The 23,009-nt window shown below is 44.4% G+C and overlaps 1 protein-coding gene across 2 annotated transcripts; it reads right to left on the reverse strand.

Moving 5' to 3' along the window:
* Positions 1-559: 559 nt before the first annotated feature.
* On the reverse strand, positions 560-21,496 carry Zbtb34 (zinc finger and BTB domain containing 34). Of its 2 annotated transcripts, XM_051185236.1 has the most exons (3): positions 21,411-21,493; positions 18,120-18,239; positions 560-3,903 (listed from the first exon to the last, which is right to left on the reverse strand). In XM_051185236.1, exons 2-3 carry the CDS (start codon positions 18,149-18,151, stop codon positions 2,379-2,381), a joined length of 1,557 nt encoding a protein of 518 aa, XP_051041193.1. In that variant the 5' UTR covers positions 18,152-18,239; positions 21,411-21,493; the 3' UTR covers positions 560-2,378. The 2 variants fall into 2 exon arrangements, with proteins under 2 accessions (XP_051041193.1, XP_051041194.1); XM_051185237.1 differs by lacking the exon at positions 18,120-18,239 and having other exon boundaries at positions 21,411-21,496.
* Positions 21,497-23,009: the final 1,513 nt, after the last annotated feature.

The raw sequence follows: 23,009 nt of genomic DNA on the forward strand, positions 1-23,009 counted from the left end.
AAATGAAATGCATCTGTGTAAGGAAAATGAAAAATCACAAACATTTACCTGAAACCTCAGAACACACTTAAGTAGGTAAACACTTGGGGTCTGTCTTTCCCTTGAGGCACTCAGCCTTCCCAGCTGAACTAATGCTTCAAGGAGAACCAACCCCGACTTAGGCAGTTTGACGAGGAAAAGGCATACCGTATACCCGATTAGCAAGAGCTACTCCCGGGAGCAGCAGGACTAGTCATCTACAGGAGTTAACACTGAGGTGAGGCGAGCAGTTCACATACGAGCAGATCCTGTGTGCTAAAGAGGTGCCACCATGTGCACCGGGGCTGCCACACATGAAGGAAGGTCTGGAACCAAACTTTTTCTCAAATTAAAAAAAAAAAAAAAAAAAAAAAAAAAGAAGAAGAAGGAAGAAGCTGGCGGTGGTGGCACATGCCTTTATCCCAGCACTAAGGAGGCAGAGACAGGAAGATCTCCAAGTTCGAGGCCAGCCTGGTCTACAGAGTGAGGCCCAGAACAGCCAGGGCTACACAGAGAAACCCTGTCTCAATCCTCCCCACCCCCACAAAAAAAACCCCACCAACTAAACATAACAAAAACACCCCCCAAACCCATCATTCTTGGTATTTTAAGAGCCAAAAAAGCATGGCAAACCAGCAAACATCTATTTCTGTATTCCTTAGCTCCTAGCCTCTGAGGTTGGTCCTCAGTTACTGGGTTGGTTGGTTGTCTGAGTCTCAGAGCCCAGGTACTCAGGCAGACTAGAGTACTGCTGGCTCTGCAGCCAGCTGCAAACCTGGCCTGTAACCTACCTACCAAATTGCCCTCTCTGCCTGAGTCCACAGCACCAGAGCCATTTGTGAAGCCTGGTGTATATGAACCTAACAGCAAACAGACGTTTTCCAAAGCATTGACCAGACACCACTCAGACAGTAACCCGTTTGCCAGCACACGCTTTTGAGGTTTCTTTTCAGGCTGTGAACTTGAGAGGAAAGGAACTAACAAAGTCATTACTACTGGTAGGTTTCACATTTTCTAGATGATACTGACCTAAAAGATACTTAACATAAAAATAGCACCACGTGACCAAAAATGGTGAGACATACACACAAATTTGGTGACACACTGAGGATCTTCAAGCAGGAAACACTGAGAGTGGAGGAGCCACCGAGGCTTTCATTAGCACATACAATACTAAGATAGATATATTGCTTGCAATTCCCGTAGAGTATAGCTTTACAAAAAGTACAAATTCCAAGTTCTGCAGTTTCCCTGGGAACTGCATAGAAAAAGTTGTTGTGCACCTGAACTGGCTGTTTAAGGAGAGAGAGAAAAACCCAAAAGGAAACAAAACAACAAACCACAACACTACCTGGAGAATTTTGGAGGCAAGTGCTACACATATTCCTGTCCTTTAGTGAGAATACTAACTCACGGTGGAGCAATTTGATTTAGTTACCTGGTATGTATGTTTCTACAGTACAGAATGAAGGTAGATTTGTAGTAAAAACCTTGAAAACCACTGCTCCTTTGGAGTTGGCTAGTATAACACTACACTGTGTAGAAAGGTCAGCACCACAGGTCGTCCAGCGTACCTGGACAACAAACAAAAGTTCCAAATGGTTCCCACTACAGTTGAAGGAGTTTTATGGCATTTGGTTTATGTGTTTGTTATGAAGCAGAGCTATGAACACTGTGATTTGCTTTGCTTGCATTTGGACACAATAATTACTATACGTGAAAATCTACTGACATTCTTCTGTAAGGGAAACACAGGGTGGAAACTAAATAGTAGGCAGAGTTGAAACAGAGTCAGAGCTCTGTTCACATTGTATTAAATTATATATTCCTTACATTCACCTCAACCAGAATAAACCCAAATTTGAGAATGTATATATACTATATATAATAACCATTTTATTATATATATATATATATGTATATGTAAATTGTCTAACTACCACCTAAAAGAAATTTTAAATATGAAAAGGTTACCCATTTCTATCAGCTGACGGCACCCATGAAAATGCACTGGGGCTAACACCCATAGTGAAAGAGTGCCTGCCTCTTGGCAGAGAACATGGGGTCAACCAGTTGGCATAGCTGAATCACTGGCAGAGCTGGGAGAAGCGTTCAGCCGAAGAGGAATACTGTCAGCCCATGTTTCCCTGGATCTGCTGCCCTTCATGCTTTGAGCTCCTTGGGGGAGGGGAGAGGAAGAGGAGGAGAGTAAACACAGGAAGTGCCCACCTGGAGCCCTCAGAGAGACTACCACGAAACCAAGGTTTCCAGATGGTGGGGAAAACCAAAGATTACAACAAAGCAAATCACAACTATGCATTGATTGATGTGCTTTGTTCAGGCGCTCCTTCTCCATCGCCTTAGTCAGGCGCATCAGCTACTGTGTGGATTTCCATTCGAGAATCTAGAGCCATCTCTGAGGCTGACACATCGCTTTCGAGTTTCTGTTCCACGTACACATCTGTTCTTTCAGGGGACTCCATTCGATTCCTGACCTCGGTGACACCTGGGTGATTTTTCCGAAGGTGCTGGTTGAGGGTGCCCTGGAATGGAAAGCATTTCCCACAGACCTCACAGCGGAATGGTTTGTCATCAGTGTGGCCCCTGATGTGATATTCCAGCTGGTCCTTGCGTGTGTACTTCTTCCCACAGAACTTGCACACAAAGGGGGTGATCCCCATATGCAGTCGCATGTGCCTGTCGAGGCTTCCCTTCTGGTTAAAGGACTTCCCACAGTAAATACAGATCAATCTCTCATTGTATGGGTACCAGTAACCTCTTGCACTCCTCTCCCGGGGACTGCTCTCGTAACTGGGATTGTTCATCATGGCTTCACTGTCAGATCCTTGCACCACACCCTGCAGGTCACTGTGCAGGTGAACAGACATAGCTCGCTTTTGGCGGGCACCACGGCCTCGGAAGCAGCTCAGCATGGACCTGGATGGGCTAGAATTACTCTGACCTCCAAAAGCTTCTGGCCCACTAGAAGGCTGTGAGGCTGCCTGGAAGTAGGGATACGTATGCTGGAGCACAGAGCCATAGGCACCCACGTTCACAGCCACAACTTGTTCCCCATCAACCATCTCTGTGTGGTAACCATCATCACCCAGGGAGGAACTGTCAGAACAACTGGGTCGGTCAGACTTTTCCATCTTCACTTTTACCTCAGTGATCTGGCTTTCCCTTACCAACAAGTCCCCTTGCTCATGGTCCCCTTCAATCTGAATCTCATACTCGGACACGCTGCCACTGCTCCCCCGATCGGAGTGCCCCTCTTCCTGTAAGCGGCTCCTAAGGGCTTTGTTGGGAGTTGTCTCCATCCGAAGATCACTGCTTACAGGGGGCTGCCGTACCTGAGAGCAATATGGAGGGGAGATCTCAACAGGACTGGCAAAGAAGCTGCCATCTTTCACCCCATTCTGGCTTTCGGGATTCTCTTCAGCACCAATGGTGACAGAGTCAACATCGCCCACGCTGATCTTTGAGTGGATGCTCTCCAGGATCTGCGTGCACTTGTCAATGACACACTGCATCTGAAGAAAGCTGGCTGCGGTCAGAAAACTGACAACATCCTTCAGCTGCAAGGACATTCTTCCAGTGTAACAGAAGGAGAGCAACTGCTCAAATACGCTGGGGTTCTTAATCACAGATATTGACAAGCCACTCATAGTGCTCAATGCTGAATGGTCCCGAAAGTATGGGGAGCTGGCGGCGAGGACGGCTTTGTGAGCTCGGAATGGCTGACCCTGAATGTGGACAATGATGTCGCATAGCTTCCCTTGCAGGCGGAGCTCATTTAGTTGGCTCAGAACGGTGCTGCTGTGCTCAGGCACATCGAACTGAATGAAACTGCTGCTGTCCATTTCTACTGACACGGGGCGTAATCTGCAGAGACAAAGAACATCCATAATTCGTCAGAGCTCCTCAGCAAAAGCAAGCAGCGTTAAATACGAGCTCATATCAATTCCACGGCTAGCAGTCCTAAGGTCTGCCTTAACATTCTTCCTCTTGCTTAGTTTTTATCTTCCATCTTTCCATTAATTCACCTAAAGCCAAATAAGTGAATGATCAATTACTCCAGTGTCATTCTTCTTGCTCAACACTCAACTTGATCAAAATAAAACATTGCATGTATAGGAGTGCTGGCTCTGCAGAGGGGAAAGTGACACCCTTGGAGAATAATTATCACCAGATGGTCCTGGCGTACACCTTTAATCCTAGCACTCCAGAGACAGAGACAGGAGGATCTCTGAGAGTTCGAGGCCAGCCCGGGCTGCTGAGCAAGTTCCAAGACCAAGACAGCCTCCAAAGTTACAGAGAAACCTTGTCTCAAAAAAATCAATAATCATCGTCATCATCACCATTCACCTACTGTTGGAGGTCTTTGAAGGACTCTACAAGAGGTGTTTTAATTCATATACAAAACATCCTGCCTTATGTATGGTTTATGTCTATGTACATGTTTATGTACACATCATGTGAGCATGTTCACAGAGGCCAAAGGTTAACACTGGCATCTTCCTTCTCTCTTATATTTTGACAGTGGTCTCACTGAGCTGGAAGCTCACCATGTGACAAGTCTTGCTGGTCAACAAGCCCAAAATCCATCTCTCTCCAGCCCAGAGCACTGGGATAACAGACATATGTCCCCAAGCCCAGTTTTTAAATTTTTATTATTTGTGTGTACAGATGTTTTGCCTGACTGTATGCCTGTGTACTATGTACACGCAGTGCCCTCAGAGGCAAGAATTGAGTATTGAAGCACCCTGTGGATACTGAGGATCAAATCTGAGTCCTTAAGAAGAGTAGCTAGAGCTACTCTTCAGGCAAGAGCATTAAGAGTGATGGGCACATTACAAGTCAGGACCCTCCAATGATACTCTGCACTAGTATGCTTGGGACAACTCAGCTCCCACCACTCCTGACCTGGAATCTGCAGCACTGAACCACTCAAAACCACTGAACGGGTAAAGGCCCTTGCCACCAATCAAGACAACCTGAGTTCAATTTCTCAGGACCCATACCATAAAAGGAGAGATCAATTCCCCCCAAAGCTGCCCTCTAACCTTAGGTGCACTATTATATATGTGTACACACATGTACACACACACACACACACACACACACACACTAGCACATATCTGCTAAGGTAAGCAAAAGACTAGAACTAACAGTTCTAATTTTGTTTTAAAATTCACCCAACAGATTGAGACATCTGGCCTTATCCACCAGCTCTTCCCAAGTGCTCAGCTCGTAGCAGTGTACCATCACACCTGGCCAACCAACAGAAAGTGAAACGCTCCAGACTAAGAATTGACTCAACAGCAAGAAGAATCTGAGATCAAGTCTGCCTGTCTCCAACTTACTTGAGCACTAACTCCCAAACCAAACAGACAAATAACAAAGCAAACACAGTAAACGTAACAGCAGCACAGAGTGGTCAAGTGGCTAATGTGATAACCTGTCAATTTTTCTGCAGCTTTTCACAATAAAACATTGAGGTTCAGACAGCATCATCTACAAAAAAAAAAAAAAAAAATTACAAGGGAAGTTGGTGCCTTAACAATTTTAAACAATAGTGAAATAAGTGACTCAACTCAGGAGGCTAGAAAAACAAAGACAAAAGCAAGCAAAATAATTCAGTAGCATATAACCACAACGGGGGAAAAAAATAGGACTGTAAAACAAGTCTAAGATACTTGCAGAAAAGGATCAATCAGTTAGTTTGACTGGATCACATCAGAATTTTCAATCTTGTCAGAATGAGTTCAAACATTTTAGTCAAAGAGGAATGTTATGCTTCTATTTATCCTAGACTTTTGATTGATGTCAATGTGAAATCTGCATGAAATGGACATATTTTTAGGATAACACAAATTGGCAGAACTAAATGAAAAAGACACAGAAGTGCCAAGGCACAAATGATCTCCAGGCCGCTCTCACGGTTATAACCGCATGTGGAGACATGGAGGCATCTCAGTGCATCTGGCACAAAGCTGACAGAGAGGATGACAAGCAGCGAGAAGTCTGTTTCATCTGATCATTGGAAGGGCCTCTGCAAATGCCAAGAACGAGGAATGGCCGGCTAAGGTTTGAGCACTGCTAAGATTACTCATGGCATCAGAAAGTCAAAGGAGAAACACGCTCAGCTACATCAACATTATGCCAAAAATTCATCTCAGAAGTAAACACCCATTCAGAGTAAGAAAACAGCAGCCCAGTAAGAAAGAGAGCACAACTTTTAAAAACATAATAAATAATATCTACTGCAAAGCAATGACATCATCCTTAGAAAGTTTCATTCTTTTCCCAAAATGTATTCAACAGAACATGTGCTAGCCCCAACATCCTTACCTCCTAGGGATTAAAAAGACATTAGCATAATAACCCATCTGAAAAAGTTCTGCAGACAGCATTCTGTTTAACTCAGCAGTTTGCAAACTCATTTAATTGTGGAACTGTCCTCTCAAGGTATGACATTAGTATTCTAGAGCATATTCTGGTAAACACTTCAGTTAAGGCATCACATCAGGGCTTCTAAGACACGCAAGGATTTCTACTATCACCATCCTTCCCCCCCCCCTTCCTTTTTGGATTTTGAGACAGGGTTCTGGAACCCACTATGTAGACTAGGCTAGCCTCAAACCCAGAAAGATCCATCTGTTTCTGCCTCTTGAATACTGGAATTAAAGGTGTGCACACCAGGCATGACCATAACCATTCTTAACATTGCTGTGTTTGGAACCCTGAGCTAAAGCACTAAGAGAAACTGAAGGCACACAACCATTTAAGAAAAGAAGAAGCCAGGCCTTTAATCCCAGCACTTGAGAGGCAGAGGCAGGCAGATCTCTGTGAGTTGGAGGCCAGCCTAGTCTACATAGCTAGTTCCAGGACTGGCTCCAAAGCTACACACAAAAAAACACTGTCTCAAAACAACCAAAAAGAAAGAAAAAAAAAAAAAAATAAAAAAATAAGCAATCACTTGCTGCTGTGTCAGAATGAGGTACAACCAGCAATACAGCAGCAAAGAGTTATAAGAAATCTGGGGTCATAAATAAAATGGGGCAAAGGGAAGAAAAAGGCATTATCTTTGTTACAGTGTGTGTACATGAGTGTGTGTATATGTCTGCAAATGTGTGTATGGGGGGGCCATGAGAATAGGCATGAGGGAGTCAAAGGACGACTTGTGGCAGTCTTGTCTCTCCTTTCACCATGTGGATCCCAGGTATTGAACTCAGGTCACAGGCTTGGTACAAGCCCTCCTACTCACTGAGCCATCTCATTGGCTTACTATCCTTTTGTTTTGTTTTGTTTTTTTGAGACAAGATTTCTCTGTTTTGATTTGGAGCCTGGCCTGGAACTAGCTCTGTAGACCAGGCTAGCCTCGGACTCACAGAGACCTGCTGGGATTAAAGGCATGTACCACCAATGCCAGGAGTTTTTATAAGGGTAAATGAAGAAATATATCCCGGCTGTAACGCTACAGATATGAATACTGTCTTCTAAAATGAATTCATAAATATAATGCATACCAGTGGAATTTTTTGTTAAGTTTCTTTAAAAAAAACGTTTTAAAACCAGGAGGTAGTGGCACACCTTTAATCCCAGCACTCGGGAAGAAGCAGATGGATCTCTGTGAGTTTGCAGTCAGCCTGGTCTGCAGAACATTCCAGCTAGGGCTACATGGACAAACACTGTCTCAAAAAACAAAACATAACAAAAGAAAAAAAAAATTTTAATGCCATCTATTCTAGAACACTGATGTCTATTAATACAAGCCACATGGGTTCAGTGTTTTCTAGTAGTTACCAATCCTCCAAATAAGCCTCCCCATCCCCAGCAGAGCTAGACACAGCATCCAGAGCCTTGAGCACTGCTAAGGAAGTCTCCACTGCTGTATAGCACCCTAGTCCACCTACCAGTTATGCTCATGGAAAAAAAAAAAAAAAAAACAACAACAATAAAAAGCATTTAATTTGGCCCAATAGAGCAAACATTATCACAAGGTGTTTTAAATTCCACACCAAATCTTGGCTATATAGAGAGAGGCTGTCTCAGAAGACAGAGAAAAAGAAAAAGAAAAACCTAGCCAAACTTAATATACAACTGGGTTCTAACTCACTATTAAGTATGAAGTGGGATTCTGTTGTGTGTCCAGCACAAGTGGCCAACAGTTATACTCCTTTCACCATGAATGCTGGTAAGACTAGATCATCTTTATAGTGAGGGTGTGGTCACAGAAGATCACTTAAGCAAATGCTACTTTAAGACCAAAAGGATGCTCAAAGGTTATCAAGATCTGTGAGGGTGCAAGAGTCCTGCAGTGAAACTGTCTCCACAGAAGGAACCACGTGTGTCAAGAGACACAGCCAAAGAATCAGGAAGGAAGGAAGGACACCGATTCAGCAGGGCAGGGCACAAGGGGAAGAGCAAGGCCATGCAAGCTGCGGGTGTCAGTGGAGAGCAACCATTTTAGGGGCCATTTCAAGGAAGGGGGAAAAGACAGTTATTAGAGGTGGCTTGGGGAACTTGACAACTTGACAAACTTCACTGCTAAATCCTTCCTGTACAGAATTCCCTGGAAAGAAGGCATATTGATGTAACAAATGTGAAAGTCTAACTACAGAAGTAAATACATCTTTTTTTTTTTTTAATGTATTTATTATGTATACAACATTCTGCCTCCAAGTATGCCTGCACACCAGAAGAGGGCACCAGATCCCATTATAGATAGTTGTGAGCCATCATATGGTTGCTGGGAATTGAACTCTGGAAGAGCAGCCAGTGTTCTTAACCTCTGAGTCATCTCTCCAGCCCAAACTTTTATGTCTTAAACATGCTTACAAAATCCAGGCAGTGGCGGCGTTCACCTTTAATACCAGCACTCAGAAGGCAGAGGCAGGAGAATATCTGTGAGTTTCAGGACAGCTAAAACTGTTACACGGAGAAACCCTGTCTCAAAAAAAAAAAAAAAAAGAGACAAAACTAAACAAAAAGAGAAAAAAAAAAAAAAATCTTCGGAAAAAAGGGGCCAGGCCAGTCAATGGTAGCACATACCTTTAATTCCAATATTTGGGAGGTAGAGGCTCTGTGAGTTGAGGCCAGCCTGATCTACAGAGTGAGTTCCAGGACAGGGTTTTCCAGAAACACTGTCTAAAAGCCAAAAAGAAAAAAAGGGACAGAAAACATTATGAAAAGAACTTACAAAATCCATGGCAGAGAAGTATGACATTCACAAATCAATAAAAGCCAAATATCATAAATGAAAACTCCACAAATATGAACAGATGCTTTTTAAAAACAAGGACTAAAAATAGCCTTTTAGACAGAGAAAAAATAATCATTTCATCAGTAAACAAACATAATGTAACAAGAGATGCAATCTTTCTCCATTTGGCAAGGCTTTCAAAAGTACAGCCCTCATCTAAGAAAAGGTCAGATGTCACCGTGTATCACAGCACTGTTTCAGCACATTATGTCTAAACAGCAAATTAAGGGTGAAAGGAAGGTATGGAGTTCTGGCAAAAACCAAGAAAGCTAGAGTAGCAAAGCATTTTAAGATGGAACATGAAGTTAAAGGGGACTTCTAGAAGCCTTCTCTCCAGATGGCCGGTGTAAGCAGGGGTGCAGGAAAGCAGCATACCCTGGCTGTACCCTGACACCAGAGGATCCCATCTCTCTGCAAAAGGAGAAAGGGGGCACACAGTAACACTTCCTTCTGCAGCAAAATGAGATCTGAAGACCCCTCCCCAGAGCTGCTAACAAGCAACACTCAGTAAGAAGCTGCTGAGAGGTGGCAAGGTGAGTTCACAGGTAATTTCAGTTCTAGGCACATTACCAGACTAAGGAGAAAAAACAGACTAATCAGATTTATACTAGTGGTCCCAGGACAGAACTCAGAGACTGTGTCTGGATGTCAACTTCACCTATGATCCTCTGTTCATTAGGAACAGCAGCTTCCTAACTCTTCCAAGCATAGAATTTCAACAGGCCTCCTTTATATTAGGTTTTTAAATAAGTTTGTCTTTAAAGTAAATATACATGCATATCATAGTACTTCAGAGCATAGTATAGAAATATAAAAATAACAAAACTCTCCCACTCCAGTGTCCTCTTCTAAAGGAAAATCACTGTTGGGAGTTCCTCAGAGAATTCTGAACATGTACATCATGTGCCCCAGGTCCTAAGAAATGTAAGTAGGTTTGGAGAGATGGCTAGGGAGTTAAGAGCACTGGCTGCTCTAGCAGAAGATCCAAGTTTGGCTCCCAGCACCCACACAACAATTCACTGTATCTGTAACTGTAGTTCTAGGGTTATCTGATGCCCTCATCTGGTCTCCTTAGGTGCCTGTATGCATATGATGCACATACAGACAAACAGGCATACGTACATAAATTCTTTAAAAGAAAAAATATATTTAATATACCTTAAAATATTCCTATAGAAGCACTCATCAACCTCATTTTTTCCAACTTACAGCTATGATACATGTGTTTAACCAATGTCACTGATGCCAAAACCAGGAAGCAAACTCATCAGCCATTACACACAGCACAGTGACACGTTATAGACATCTTGGTTCTTTTGTAACTCTTTGCAGAAGAACTGAGAGGCTTTGCATTTCGACCTATACTGTCAAAGCACCTTGTAAGAGGTAGTAAGTGCCTACTGGTCCCAGACCACAGGGAAGAGCTGCTCCCTAAAACTACCAGCATCAAGGGTTAAACTATTTGACTTTTGCTTAACTGGAGGGAGGAAAAAACGGTACCTCCTTCCCTTCTGATGTGCATGTGTTTTTCTATCAATGGGGCTGCCATGTTTCCCACACTTAATGGCAATCTGTCAATGGCAGGCTAAAGGCAGTCAGTCTCTAGTAACTGCCTTTTTTTTTTATCCTCTGCCTGCAGTTGCCTTTTTACTGGATTTTCAGAACTCTTTGTAAGTTAAGGAAATTAGCCTCTGTCATTTGTGCTGCATTAAGATTTAATTGCAATCAGTAAATGGCATACTAACCAGGGACTTAGATTATTTCTCTACACTTATAGGAAATACTCAATATCCACTCCTACACACAGCAAACCACAGGGAACGCAAAGACTCACAAAAGTCCCCATCTTGCAGTTTGACATGGGCTTAATGCAGCTTTCTCCTGCCCAGGGAGAGATGGGAATGGAATTCATTTTTGATAATGCAGAGATGTGATTTATATTCGTTTTTCATTTAGATTAAGTTTGCAGCTGCTTCAGAAAACAATAATGAATTTGATTATTCCACTCACTAAAAACATTAGGATCAGTGTTCTTTAATTTAGCAGATTAATCATGTCTTCCTTGCATTTGCACATTATAATAGGGAAAAAAAAAAAAAACAAAGCCCTAGTCATTTACTTACCCTGTAATATTTTAGCTTTAAAAACAAGCACATATAAGCTGGATTTTTTCCTATGGTGCCATTAATAGCTATTTTGTTTTTGTCTGTGAAAGTTATGCTGTGGATAAAAACATGAAACAGTGCTTTCCAACACACAATGAATTAATGTAAACTGGCTACTGCTCCATAATGTCTTCACTATCTTCTGCTCATTCAGCCATTGGGAAGACAATCTTCCTGCTCTTTCAATATCACCTGCAGTCACTCCCCTTCCCCTTCCTGGGCATGATCATCAGAAACCACCACTTACTGAATGCTGGGTTCATGCTAGGCAGAATGTCAAGGTTTGCTTGCATGCTTTACTTCAAGGAGCCCTTGTGCATCCCAATTTTTTAGAGACAAGGAAACCAAGACTCCAAGAGGCTGACTTTCCCAGCACCATTGCCATGGGCCCCGGAGAGGAAGAGAAGCAGCAGAGGCAGAAGAGGAAGGAAGGTTAGACAAGTGGCATGCATCTTCCTATCGATAAGATAGCGAAGGCATTTTAGTAACAGATGATCAAAGTACAAATGCTCAAAAGTGTCCTCTTTCCAGATCAAAACTACCTCCTCCCAGCAGAGTAGCAGGAAGATAGGCCAGCCTAGGCTACAAACAATTCCTTTCTGAAAGCAACAAAAACAAACTGTGTAGGTAAGAGCTGTGATCAGGAAATCATTGAAGGGGGTGGAGGGGAGGAGGCACCCCTAGTAGATAATCTCTTCCAAGATCAGTTTTGATGCCCTTGTATTTCTCAGGCCTCTTTTCCAGCTCATTATACCTGCATTAAACAAAATAACTCTCTCTATTCAAACACCTTAATTAGAAACCACAAAGCTAGGGCTCAAGTGACAGCCCTTGGTGATTCAAGGTAGCCATCTCAGAGACCAGATGCCACCAAGGCATCAGAGGTTCAGCCCAAGTTCCACAGAACACAAAGTAGCACAGAGATTGGAATGCAAAGACCAGGAGTAAACTCTGAGCAATGTGCAGAACTGAGTGAGCCTGAGGACACTGGGGTGGAGGCAGAGGCTCTAAGCAGCAAGGAGGTCTAACTGACAAGGTGAGCTCTGGGCAGCAGCTCTATTAGGGAGCAGTTTGGGCACACTGAGGGAGGCTACTCAGGCAGCCTAGTGCTGTGGGCATGGCCACAGAAAGGGGTTAGTCCATCAACTACCATTCCTCCCACAGACCAAAGGAGAATAGGACAGAAAGCCCAATAGAAGACCAGATGGCAAGGGGTTAGTAAGTAACGATATTTGAAAGCTTTTCATGGTCCCACCAGAAAAAGCCCAGACACACCACTGCACTGTGGAAGCCATACAATACGCTGCTGCGAAATGAAAGAGAAACTCAGTTCCAAGGCTTCCCTGCACAGTGATTTTGTTTGTTTTTTTGTTTTGTTTTGTTTTTTTGTTTTTACCTAAGGGAGTTTTAGAAGAAAAGGACACTTTTGACAGAACAGGGAGAAAGGGACACAGTCACACAGAAATTATATACATGCGAGCTAAGAAGGGATACCAGTGACTAGCCCTGTTCCTTCACATGGGAGTGAACAAAGGAGGCAAAAAGGCAATGACATTCTTAAAGGGGGATGTCACTGTAGGGCAGGATGAAATGAAAGGCCTGGCCAATACAGAACACAGCTCCTGGAGCCTTCAAAGCAGCTGCCTGTTTGCTAGTGTCCTAAAAACGAGCAAGCAATGTTCAGCTGGCTCTGGCTTTCCCCCCAAATACCATCAATATTCTTACAATAGTATTTTGAAAAGACTTGTGTATTACCAAAAAATAACTAAAGGAAGAGATGGGTGAATTCCTATACATTGACTTAGCTCTCCCAGGTATGACATCAGTCCCAGAAGCCATAAAGGCACAGACAAATGTACAGGACTACATAAAAATGAATGATGAAAAACACACCTCTTTCTCTAATAGGCCACAGGTAAATGGCAGATTGAAGGGAAATTGTAACACGAATAATAAAAACCCAGAGACTGATACGGGGTTTCAAGCTTCAAGCTGAAGATTAGAGAAGCAAAGCAGCCAGCCATTAGCTCTTATGTGCACCTCAGGCTGAAGGTTGATCCTGTCTCCATGAGCTTTCCTCAACGTGGTTGGACACTAAATCTCAGAATATCACCTGAGACACTGGGATCCTGTCTTTTATATACCCCCTAGGGCTAGTATTAAAGACAGGAACTCTAATCTCTTTTAGACTGATTCACTCTAATGTAGCCCTGAGTGGCCTTGAACTCACAGAGATCCATCTGCCTTTATCCTCTGAGTCCTAGGATTAAAGGTGTGTGCCACCACTGCCCAGCTTCTATGTCTAACTAGTGTGGCTGGCTTTGCATTTTGATCTCAATGGCTTTATTATATCATAAACAATATATCACCACAGGAAATGCATACAGATTTGGCATTGAGCTAGTTTTAAATTCTTTAATTTGTTATTCAAATTGGACTGACACAAAATTTCTTCCTGAAGAATAGGCAAAGGCTACTGACAGCTAAAAATAAAAATATCTAGAAAAGACGAAAACATGTTTTAACTTTATTCATGATTAGGCATTTGAATTACAAAATGAAAAAAAAAGCGACACTTTTTTAGCAGGGGGCAGTACTGGGGATTGAATCTAGGGCCTTGTACATGATAAGCAAACACTCTACCACTGAGGCACACCACAGTGTAAGATGCCACTTTTAAGTCATTAGATATAAGCAAGATTTTAATGCTGGCAAATATAATCCTCAGGGATAATTTGGTGGTATTTATCAGCACATAAAGGCTTTTGTTCTAAAATAACTGCTAAAAACTGGGTCTAGAAGCTGGAGAGATAGCTCCAGGTAAAGGTACCTGCCACCAAACCTGATGACCCAAGTTGGACCTGGACGTTTGTGACACACTTGATAGAAAAACTGACTCTTGAAGTCGTCTTCCACATGTGCACAGGACATGCATGTGCACCCACACATAAATGAATGCAATAAAAATTATCTTAAAAGAATTCATAGTACAGTTACAGTACTTAAGTGTGCATACATGCATGTTGCAGAAATGTGTACACACACATGCTGCACAAGTGTGTATTTATATATACATGTAACAAGGCATCCACTATTCTTTTCTTTTTTTTTTTTTTTTCTGCTGCAGCCACAAAAAGGGAACAACCACAAAAGACTGGTTAAGAAACAGCAGAGTGCAATGGCATACACATGAAGTCCAAGCTACTTGGGAGGTTGAGGCAAGACAGCCCCTTAGACCCTGGAGTTTGAAAGAAGCCTAGACAACAAGTAAAAACTCTCTCCAAAACAACAACAAAATCCAACTCTCTAGTAAAATACAATGCTGTTGTTAAAAGGAACAGACAGATACACTGTGTATACTTCAATTCAGAAGGAGCTCAGTGCTTCACTTAAAAGTAGCCAGGTCTAGCCTGCAATGGTGGAACACACACTTTTATTCCCAGCACTCAGGAGGGAGAGGCAGGAGGACCTCTGTGAGTTTGAGGCCAGCCTGGTCTACAAGAGCTAGATCTTTGTTTGTTTGTTTGTTTGTTTTTGAGATAGGGTTTCCTGTATTTTTTTGGAGCCTGTCCTGGAACTAGCTCTGTAGATCAGGCTGGTCTCAAACTCAAAGAGATCTGCCTGCCTCTGCCTCCTGAGTGCTGGAATTAAAGGCATTCGTACAAAAACTAGTTCTAGGACAGAGAAACCCTGTCTGAAAAACAACAACAAAAAAGGTAGCTAGGTCTAGAACAACTTATACACATATTTTTCTCATGCTCATTTCTCAAAAGAATCTATAGTTGACTCATTCTGATCTTTGTATGTTTTGAGACATGGTCGTACTTTGTAGCCCAGGCTAGCCTCAAACTCAAGGCAATCCTCCCACCTCTGCCTCCCAAATACTGGAATTACAGGTGTACACAATCATGCCCAGCTTAGCAGGTCTCTCTTCAACAGCACAGGGGTTAAAGGTGCTAGGGTTACCCATGAGTAACTTTTGATTCTCTAACGTGATCACTAATAACCTGCTACTGACAGAAAGTGTCATCAGTAACAGTCTACCGACACAGTCCTATGTTACAGCTAGTGTACATGAGAACCACACAACAACCCCAAGAGTGCACTTGTCACTGGAGCTGGTGAGCATGGCAGCGCAGCCAGGCAGAGGCGGCTATGGAATTACAGCAGCGATTTATGCAGCTATGATCTAAGACTGCCTCATTTTTTTCCTAGACTGCTCCCCTGGAATTCACCATTTGCAGCAATGTTCGTCTCTGACGAGATAATACTGCATACAAACATGTTGATAAACTAACTTATTATAGCTTTGTGATAACAATGACAAAATAATGTACACATGCTTATGCATTTTGAAACACATCTTTTCCTCCATCTTTCTAGGTTATGTGGTTTCTGGAATTTTTTTAAAACTTGTGGCCAATATTTTTTAAAAAATACACATAGTAAGTGGGCCCATTAAGGGTTTAGGGACTTAACTCAGTGGTAGGATACTTGCCTAGCAAAGGCAAAGCATGAATGACCATGGTACAAGAAGCACAGCAGGAATATCATGCGAAGAGGCTCAAACACTGGACTAGAGATGGAAATGAATTCTGGGGCAGCCACAGTGAACGTGAGTCCAGAGGAGTCCCAAGGACTCATGGTGTGAGCTGACATCCACTCTGGGGCACAGGAGAGTTCAGAATGGACAAGCTAAGCTTAGGCTATCAAGAATGGTGTGGGAGTGGGAGACACAAGGGGTTGACCAACCCTTTGATAACTAGAGAGGATGTGGCTTTACAGCATCAGAGGGGATAAAAAACAACAACAAAAAACAAACAAAGAATGCACTAGTTCCTCAAGAAAGAGATCCTATAACACAGTAGTGGCAACGAGTCAGAGTCAACAGACCTGATCCCAAACACCACTTCCACTGACTAGGATGGAAAGTAAAAATCCATCATTATGCCTAACATTACATGTGAGGAAAACAAACACAAAAACTTGCTAACACCCTTGTACACTACAATCTTCATCACAGAAAGCCTATAAACAAGGGACTCCTAAATGTCACCTGGACGAAACAACACACCTGGGCCTAAAGTCCCCTCCACAATGATCATGGGTAAAGCCTCAGAATGATGTCCCCATGACAACCAGAACAAAGCAGACCAAGCAATGGGAGTTATCTCACTTCCAGATGAGCTGAGGCAGGGACCACACAGGAGGCTCTCAGTATAGGTCAGCTGATATATCCTAAACCAACTAGGTAACTCATGACCTCTGGGTTGCCAGCACAGCTGTACCCTCAGCACTCAAACTGTCCTGCTGAAGACCCTGGAGGTGCAGGACAGACAGGCAGAAAGCAAAATCTCCAAGGTGGCTGACTCCCATTTCACCTGGAAACACTACAAGCTCCAGGAGATTTTACATCTCCTTTTAAAATGCCCAGTTATACTTCCAAGAAAAGAAAGGAAGGTGAGAAATTTGGAAGCACTTGGGGTACTAGAAAGAACCATTATTCCCAGTCAAGACATTTATGACTCCAAACCAAAGCTTGCAGCAAGCCCAATGAACAGCAGGGCTGCAGGAAGCATTGTGATGCTGATGAAACTCAATGCAAGGGGGAAAAAAAAAAAACCAGGGAGGAAATGGCATTCTGTGATGGATATTCATGAAGGGCGCTTCCTAATTTAAAGGAAAACAAGTTTAGAGTTCTTACTGCATTAATTCATGTGAGAGAACATTTTTATCCGAACTGTTACATTGCTGAGCGAGGCGCTAACACTCTCCAGGTCTGCCCAGAAACACTAATTTGGGGAGGGTGTGATTTGTCTTAGTCAATGCAAAACATTGGAAGCTGCTTCTGAGCTTTCCAAGCAGGAGAGGAATGGCCGCTTTAACCTCACCAGACACAGTGAGGACTGGCTGCTCCCAGCTCCTGCTGTGCACATTGAGCAGAGGAAGCTCTTCCTGGCAGCAAACACAGATGTTGCAACTATCCCCACAGTACAGATGAGGAGACACACTTCAAGACACAAGGAACTTTCCTGGAGTCACTCAGCTAATGACTGACCCAGCTAAAAACTGAAACCACATTTGTCAGTGTCCAAAGCTAAAGTATATACCTCTCAGAAGGAAGAGGACTTTAGTGTGGGCATCCTGGTGAGGCGTGCGGCTATTCTTGGTGCTAATCTTCATGACCAACTTCAAGTGGCTAAACAAATTCCATCAAGATGTCCTCCCATACAAAGTTAGCTGGTCTGACATATCGGCAAGGGGCCATAATGTCAAACTGGTCAAACACTTCAAATGGTTTTCAAATTCTGACTGTGAAATGCTCACTGTTTTTATTCTGTTGATAAAGTAGACTCAAAAAGTGTTTCAAAATCTTTGCTTTTTTTTTCTAAAGATAGGGTTTTGCTATGTTACTCCTGGGTTTGGTGACCCTCCGGTTTCAGCCCCCCAATAAGATATCACAGCTTTTTGCACCACTGTTCCTCGCTAGACCTCACATTTGAATCATGAGCTGAAAGAATCTGTTTCAGGCAGGAATAAGCTTTCTTAAGACAAGACCTCAATATAAACCAAGGCGCAGCAGCTTATTTACTCAGGGCTGGCTTTTCAGGAGATCTAGAATATACACACATTCCACCTCTTATAACAAATGGATTAGAAAGGCTCACCTTGAATTGCATTCTTCCAGGATGCTTTCCATGCCAGCAACATCAACAGAAAATAACCATTAGAAGCTTAACTGCGCTCAGTTGGTGACCTTCACTAAGCTAAATTCAGCAGTTTGTCAGCTACAAAACATTAAATGGACACAATTAAGAAGTTTGAAAGCATGAAACAGAATTTCAACTAAAGTAACATGAAAATTAGTGGATATATAAATGACAGGACTCAGGGTCACAATACCTGACACTCTTGCTTCACTTGGAAGGTAGGACAGAGACATGCATATCGGCTAGACAGACTAGCAGCCCATCTTCCCTCCACTCTGATACACCACACCTAATATCTTTAGTAGTTACTAAATCTTACTACCTCCTTTATGTGCCATCATCATGAAAAATCCACAGAGGTTGTGGCGAGGCTTCAATTTGTAAAGTGCTTACCATACAAGCATGAGGGCCTCAGTCTGGATTCTCAGCACCCATGTAAAATGCCACTTACAGAGGTTCATGCTTTGTAAGGCTTTGTAAGGCAAAACAGAGACAGGAGAATCTCTAGGGCTTGCTGGCCAACCAGTCTGGCTGAATAATAAGCTTGAGATACAATGAGATAAAAGTGGAGATGGGGGAGAGCAGTGGAGAAGGATATCCAACACTTAACCCTGGCAACACACACACACACACACACACACACACACACACCTGCAACAACCTTGCAATTACAACCTTGAAATTACATTACAAGTAAGAAAAGGGAGGCTCAAGCTGGGGGTGTAACTCAGTAGTAGAGCATTTGCTTAGCATGTGTGAGGCCCTAGGCTAACTCTTCAGCACCAAAAAGAAAGGAAAAAAAAAAAAAAAAAAAAGGAGAAAAGAAAAGGCAGGCTCAGAGAATGTGATAAATCACTCAGCTGCACATAGCTATTGAGTGGCTGTGCTGAGATTCAAGTCCAGACCTGATCCCAGACCCAACTTTCTCTCCCCACAGCCTTAGACTTAAGAATTAATATTTTAGAGCTGGGTGGTGGTGCTACACACCTTTAATCTTAGCACTGAGAAGGCAGAGGCAGGTGGATCTCTGTGAGTTCGAGATCAGGGTGGTCTACAGTGTTTCAGGACAGCCAGATGTGTTACACAGAGAAACCCTGTCTTGAAACCCCTCTTTAAAAAATTACATTTTTTTTCTTTTCCTGGGATCAGAAATAAACATTAATATTTCACAGAATTTTTTCTGTTCTTTCTGCATCTGAGAATAACTGAAAAATTCTACCTGGAATTGCAGCATTAAATACCAGTAGTTGTAGAAGACAGAGAAAGCTAATAATTAAACAGCTTCTCCTTTAAGAAAAAAAAAAAGTTGTTCACTAACAAAAATCAGGAACTATTTGAGGACCCATTATCAAAATCCCAGTTCTAGTATCAGGTAGCAGAAGACTCTGAAAGAAATATTCACATGCTGTGTCTTCAAACAAAACTCCTGCTTCAGCTGAACCAGGACAAGCTCAACAACAACCAAGGAAGCTTGCAGCAGAGTCCCAGGGCCACAAAGGCATGGGGGTAGGGCGGTTGAGGGAACACCCTTTGGAGGAAGTATATCTTCAGCAGGGGCTTGAAGGAAGTGAAATGGAGAATGTACTCAGAGGGCTGGAAAAACAACCCTAGACCTAGTCATAACCTGGGCAAACTTGGGGAAGTGGAGGCCAGGAAAAGTCAGGTTCAGGTGAGAGGAATAAGGTCTAACCTAAAAGAGCCTTGAATGGGGGTGGGGGGAGCAGCAAACGCAAGACACCACAAAGCAGGCAGGACACTGTTCAGCTGTGAACAGTGCTCTAACTGGCATGGCCCTCAGCTCACCTCCTAGCCTCTTCCTTCCACCTCATGCACGGCACACCCTCCCTCCTGTTGCTGGAATACACCTGCCTCTAGAATAGTTTTAACTTTGGCCTAGTGTTCAAGATCTTTCAGAAACCAAGCCTAATCAATCTTTCTTCTTACCCCTCTCCCATTTTAGTCACTAACTCCATAGATCCTTTCTTTCCCCCCAATCTGAATCCCACTTGTCCTTTACCACCCAGTTTAAGTACTACCCCTCACTAAGCCCCACCATAGCCCCTAGTGACCTCTGCCTCTCTAAAGCACACAACCTAGTCTCCATGGGCATTACCTTTTCACAGGCAATGTCTGAACACCCAGTGTAAAGCCTTGGTTGAAGATTAGGATGTTTTTTACTCCTTTTGTCCACCACTCACAGCGTTTTGACATTTACTAAGCAAGCAAGCACTCAACTATTTTTTTTTTACTTCCTATACTAAGTTTGGCGTTAGCATAAAGGAAGGATGGGGGAGGGCGAAACCTCTGGAGTCAAAGACCAGCTAAGAAGTTGTTGCAATAATCCAGATGTGAAGCAAAAACAGCCTAGACTAAGGAACAAAGAGAAAATGGGCAAATACAAACAGCAAAATGCTTGCATGCAAAATGCTTCACAGGAAAACTATGGACGATACCAAGGAACGACGAAGGATCAGTAAAACTACGGCCAAGAAAACGCTTCTGGGAATCATTTTAAACCTCCCTGGGACAAAGTGCACGAAGAGGGTAAAAAGTCTACATCTGGATGTGTGTGTGTGTGTGTGGGGGGGGGGGTGTCTTCAGTAAAACTGCCCCGCATGTTGAACCAGGCACAGACCTTACAATGTCAGATACTCCAGCATGAGGGGTCTGTAGCGAGTTCATCTAAACTCTCAATTCTCACGTGGAGAAACTGAGGCCCAGCATGGAAGAGACGTGCTGAAAACCTCAAGATGGAGCGTCCCAGATGTGAGTAACCCAAAGCAGTCACTTGGCCTAGGCAAGCAGTGTTTTACACGCCCCCTCCCCAGTCCATCTTCAGCTGTGCCCGAGTGACCACGGAGACCTCTCCGGCCAAGCTCAACACGCGCCGCCTGTTTACCTGGCACCAGGCGGTGGCCGGAGGCAGCAGTTGCAGGGCAGCCTCCGCCGCCGCCCCCAGGCCGGGACTGGCTCTCCGGGGGCCACGGTCACTCAGAGCCCTCGGTACAGGAGGGAGAGGGAAGCGCCCAGGAGAGGAGGCTGGAGAGGTGCAGGGCAGCTGCCCTGGCTCACCCCTCGGGGCCAAGCGCCTGGCCTCCGGTAAGTGTCCGGGCTTCAGGACCGCGCCCGGCCGGCTCCCGCACTGACCAGGCAGCGTCTCGCCCGCCCGCCTCACCCACGAGGAACCGGACAGCCGCCCCACAGGTCTTCCAGACCCTGCCACCTCCGCACGCGACCCGCCAACCTCACCTGGGCCGCGCGCCGCGCTCACATTGCCCGCCCGCGGCGCCCCCTCCGCCGCCGCCGCCCGCGCCAGGCCCTTCCCCGCCGCTCCCGCTGCCACCCCTGCCCGCGCCCCCCGCCCCCGGAAGCGCTTCCAGGGCCCCGCCCCCTCGGCGCCCGCGCTTCCGGGCAGGCGCGGACTCAGACGGCTGTAGCTGCTGCCGAGTGTCTCGTGGAGGGCTAAAGTCTTGTTAGAACCCTGGTTCTCGGCCGGAGCTGCGGAGGGACCAGTGGACAGGCAGGCGGCTGAGCGGCAACCCGGCTCTGGAGCCCGCAGTCCCGACTCTGCGGCCGGTGGTCTTCCGCCCGCCTTCTCACGGGCGCCCCCCGCAGGCCGGAGCCGGACTCGGCGGTGCCCTCCTGGACCCACGCCTGCAGCCGCCTTCCTCACTCCGCTTAGTTCTTTTATCTGTTTTTATTAATTTGGGGTTTTGTTTGGGGACAAGGTCTCAAAAACAGAATCTTCCTATGTAGATGAGGCTGACCTTGAACTCGCAGAGATTCTCTAGGATTAGGATTACAGGAATGAGCCTCCATGCACAGCTTCCTGGGCAGGTTTTTCTAGTCTTAAAAAAATTAAAAAAAAAAAAAAAAAAGTCCACGGGGCTGGAGAAATGGCTCAGCAGTTAAGAGCGCTGACTGCTTGGGTTCAGTTCCCAGAACCCACTTGGAAGCTCACACCTGGCTGTGATCCACTGCCCCTTTTCAGGCACACGCGTGGTGTATAACTATAAATGGCAGTGAAACACCCATACACATACAATAAAAAATGAATAACTTAGCCAGGCAGTGGTGGAGCATTCCTTTGATCCTGGCACTCCACTCCAGAGGCAGAGGAAGCCTGGTCTACAAAGTGAATTCCAGGATAGCCAGGGACACAAAGAAAACCCGTCTCGAAAAACCAAAAATAAATTTTAATTTTTTATGAAGTCCCCAAAAGTGATATCGGCATACCCAGAGTGTTAGGAACACTTCTTGTCAGGCCAAATTACCTCAGGACTGTTGTGCTTGTTCACTGCTCCCAGCAGTGAGATTCTGTTTCCTGGTAAACCCAACCTTGGGGCTCATCAGTCTTAATTGATTCCTACTAAATTTGTAAGTGACAGCCCGGATTTCCTTGACTGTAACACAGTGTTTGCCTGTTGTTGAGGACAATGGAGACTAAACTATTAAGTATTTGACCTTTCTACCAAGTGTCTTTAAGTTACTGCCCATTTACTCTTTCTTAGTGCCTGTCCCCAGCCTACTACAGTTTCATTCTGAGGGAGCACATGCCTCAGGAGTCTCTTGAGTCTTTGGTCAACCCAAGGACACCTGATGATATCCACCTGCCTCCTACCTAATTAGCACTGGACCAGCAGGGGGAGCCTGTCTCTTTTAACGGAGCCAAAATGTCCACTTCTTGAGTGTCCCAGGCATGTGAGAGTTCCTTCACTGAACTGTCTGCAGAGAACTTGACAGGACACGTACACACACACACACACACACACACACACACACAGCCTAGTGCTCTCTTCTTCAGAGACCTACCTCTGGCACCCATTCCCACTGTCTGCATGATGGTAA

Source organism: Phodopus roborovskii, unplaced genomic scaffold, assembly GCF_943737965.1.
Source record: "Phodopus roborovskii unplaced genomic scaffold, PHOROB, whole genome shotgun sequence".
Taxonomy (NCBI): Eukaryota; Metazoa; Chordata; class Mammalia; order Rodentia; family Cricetidae; genus Phodopus; species Phodopus roborovskii.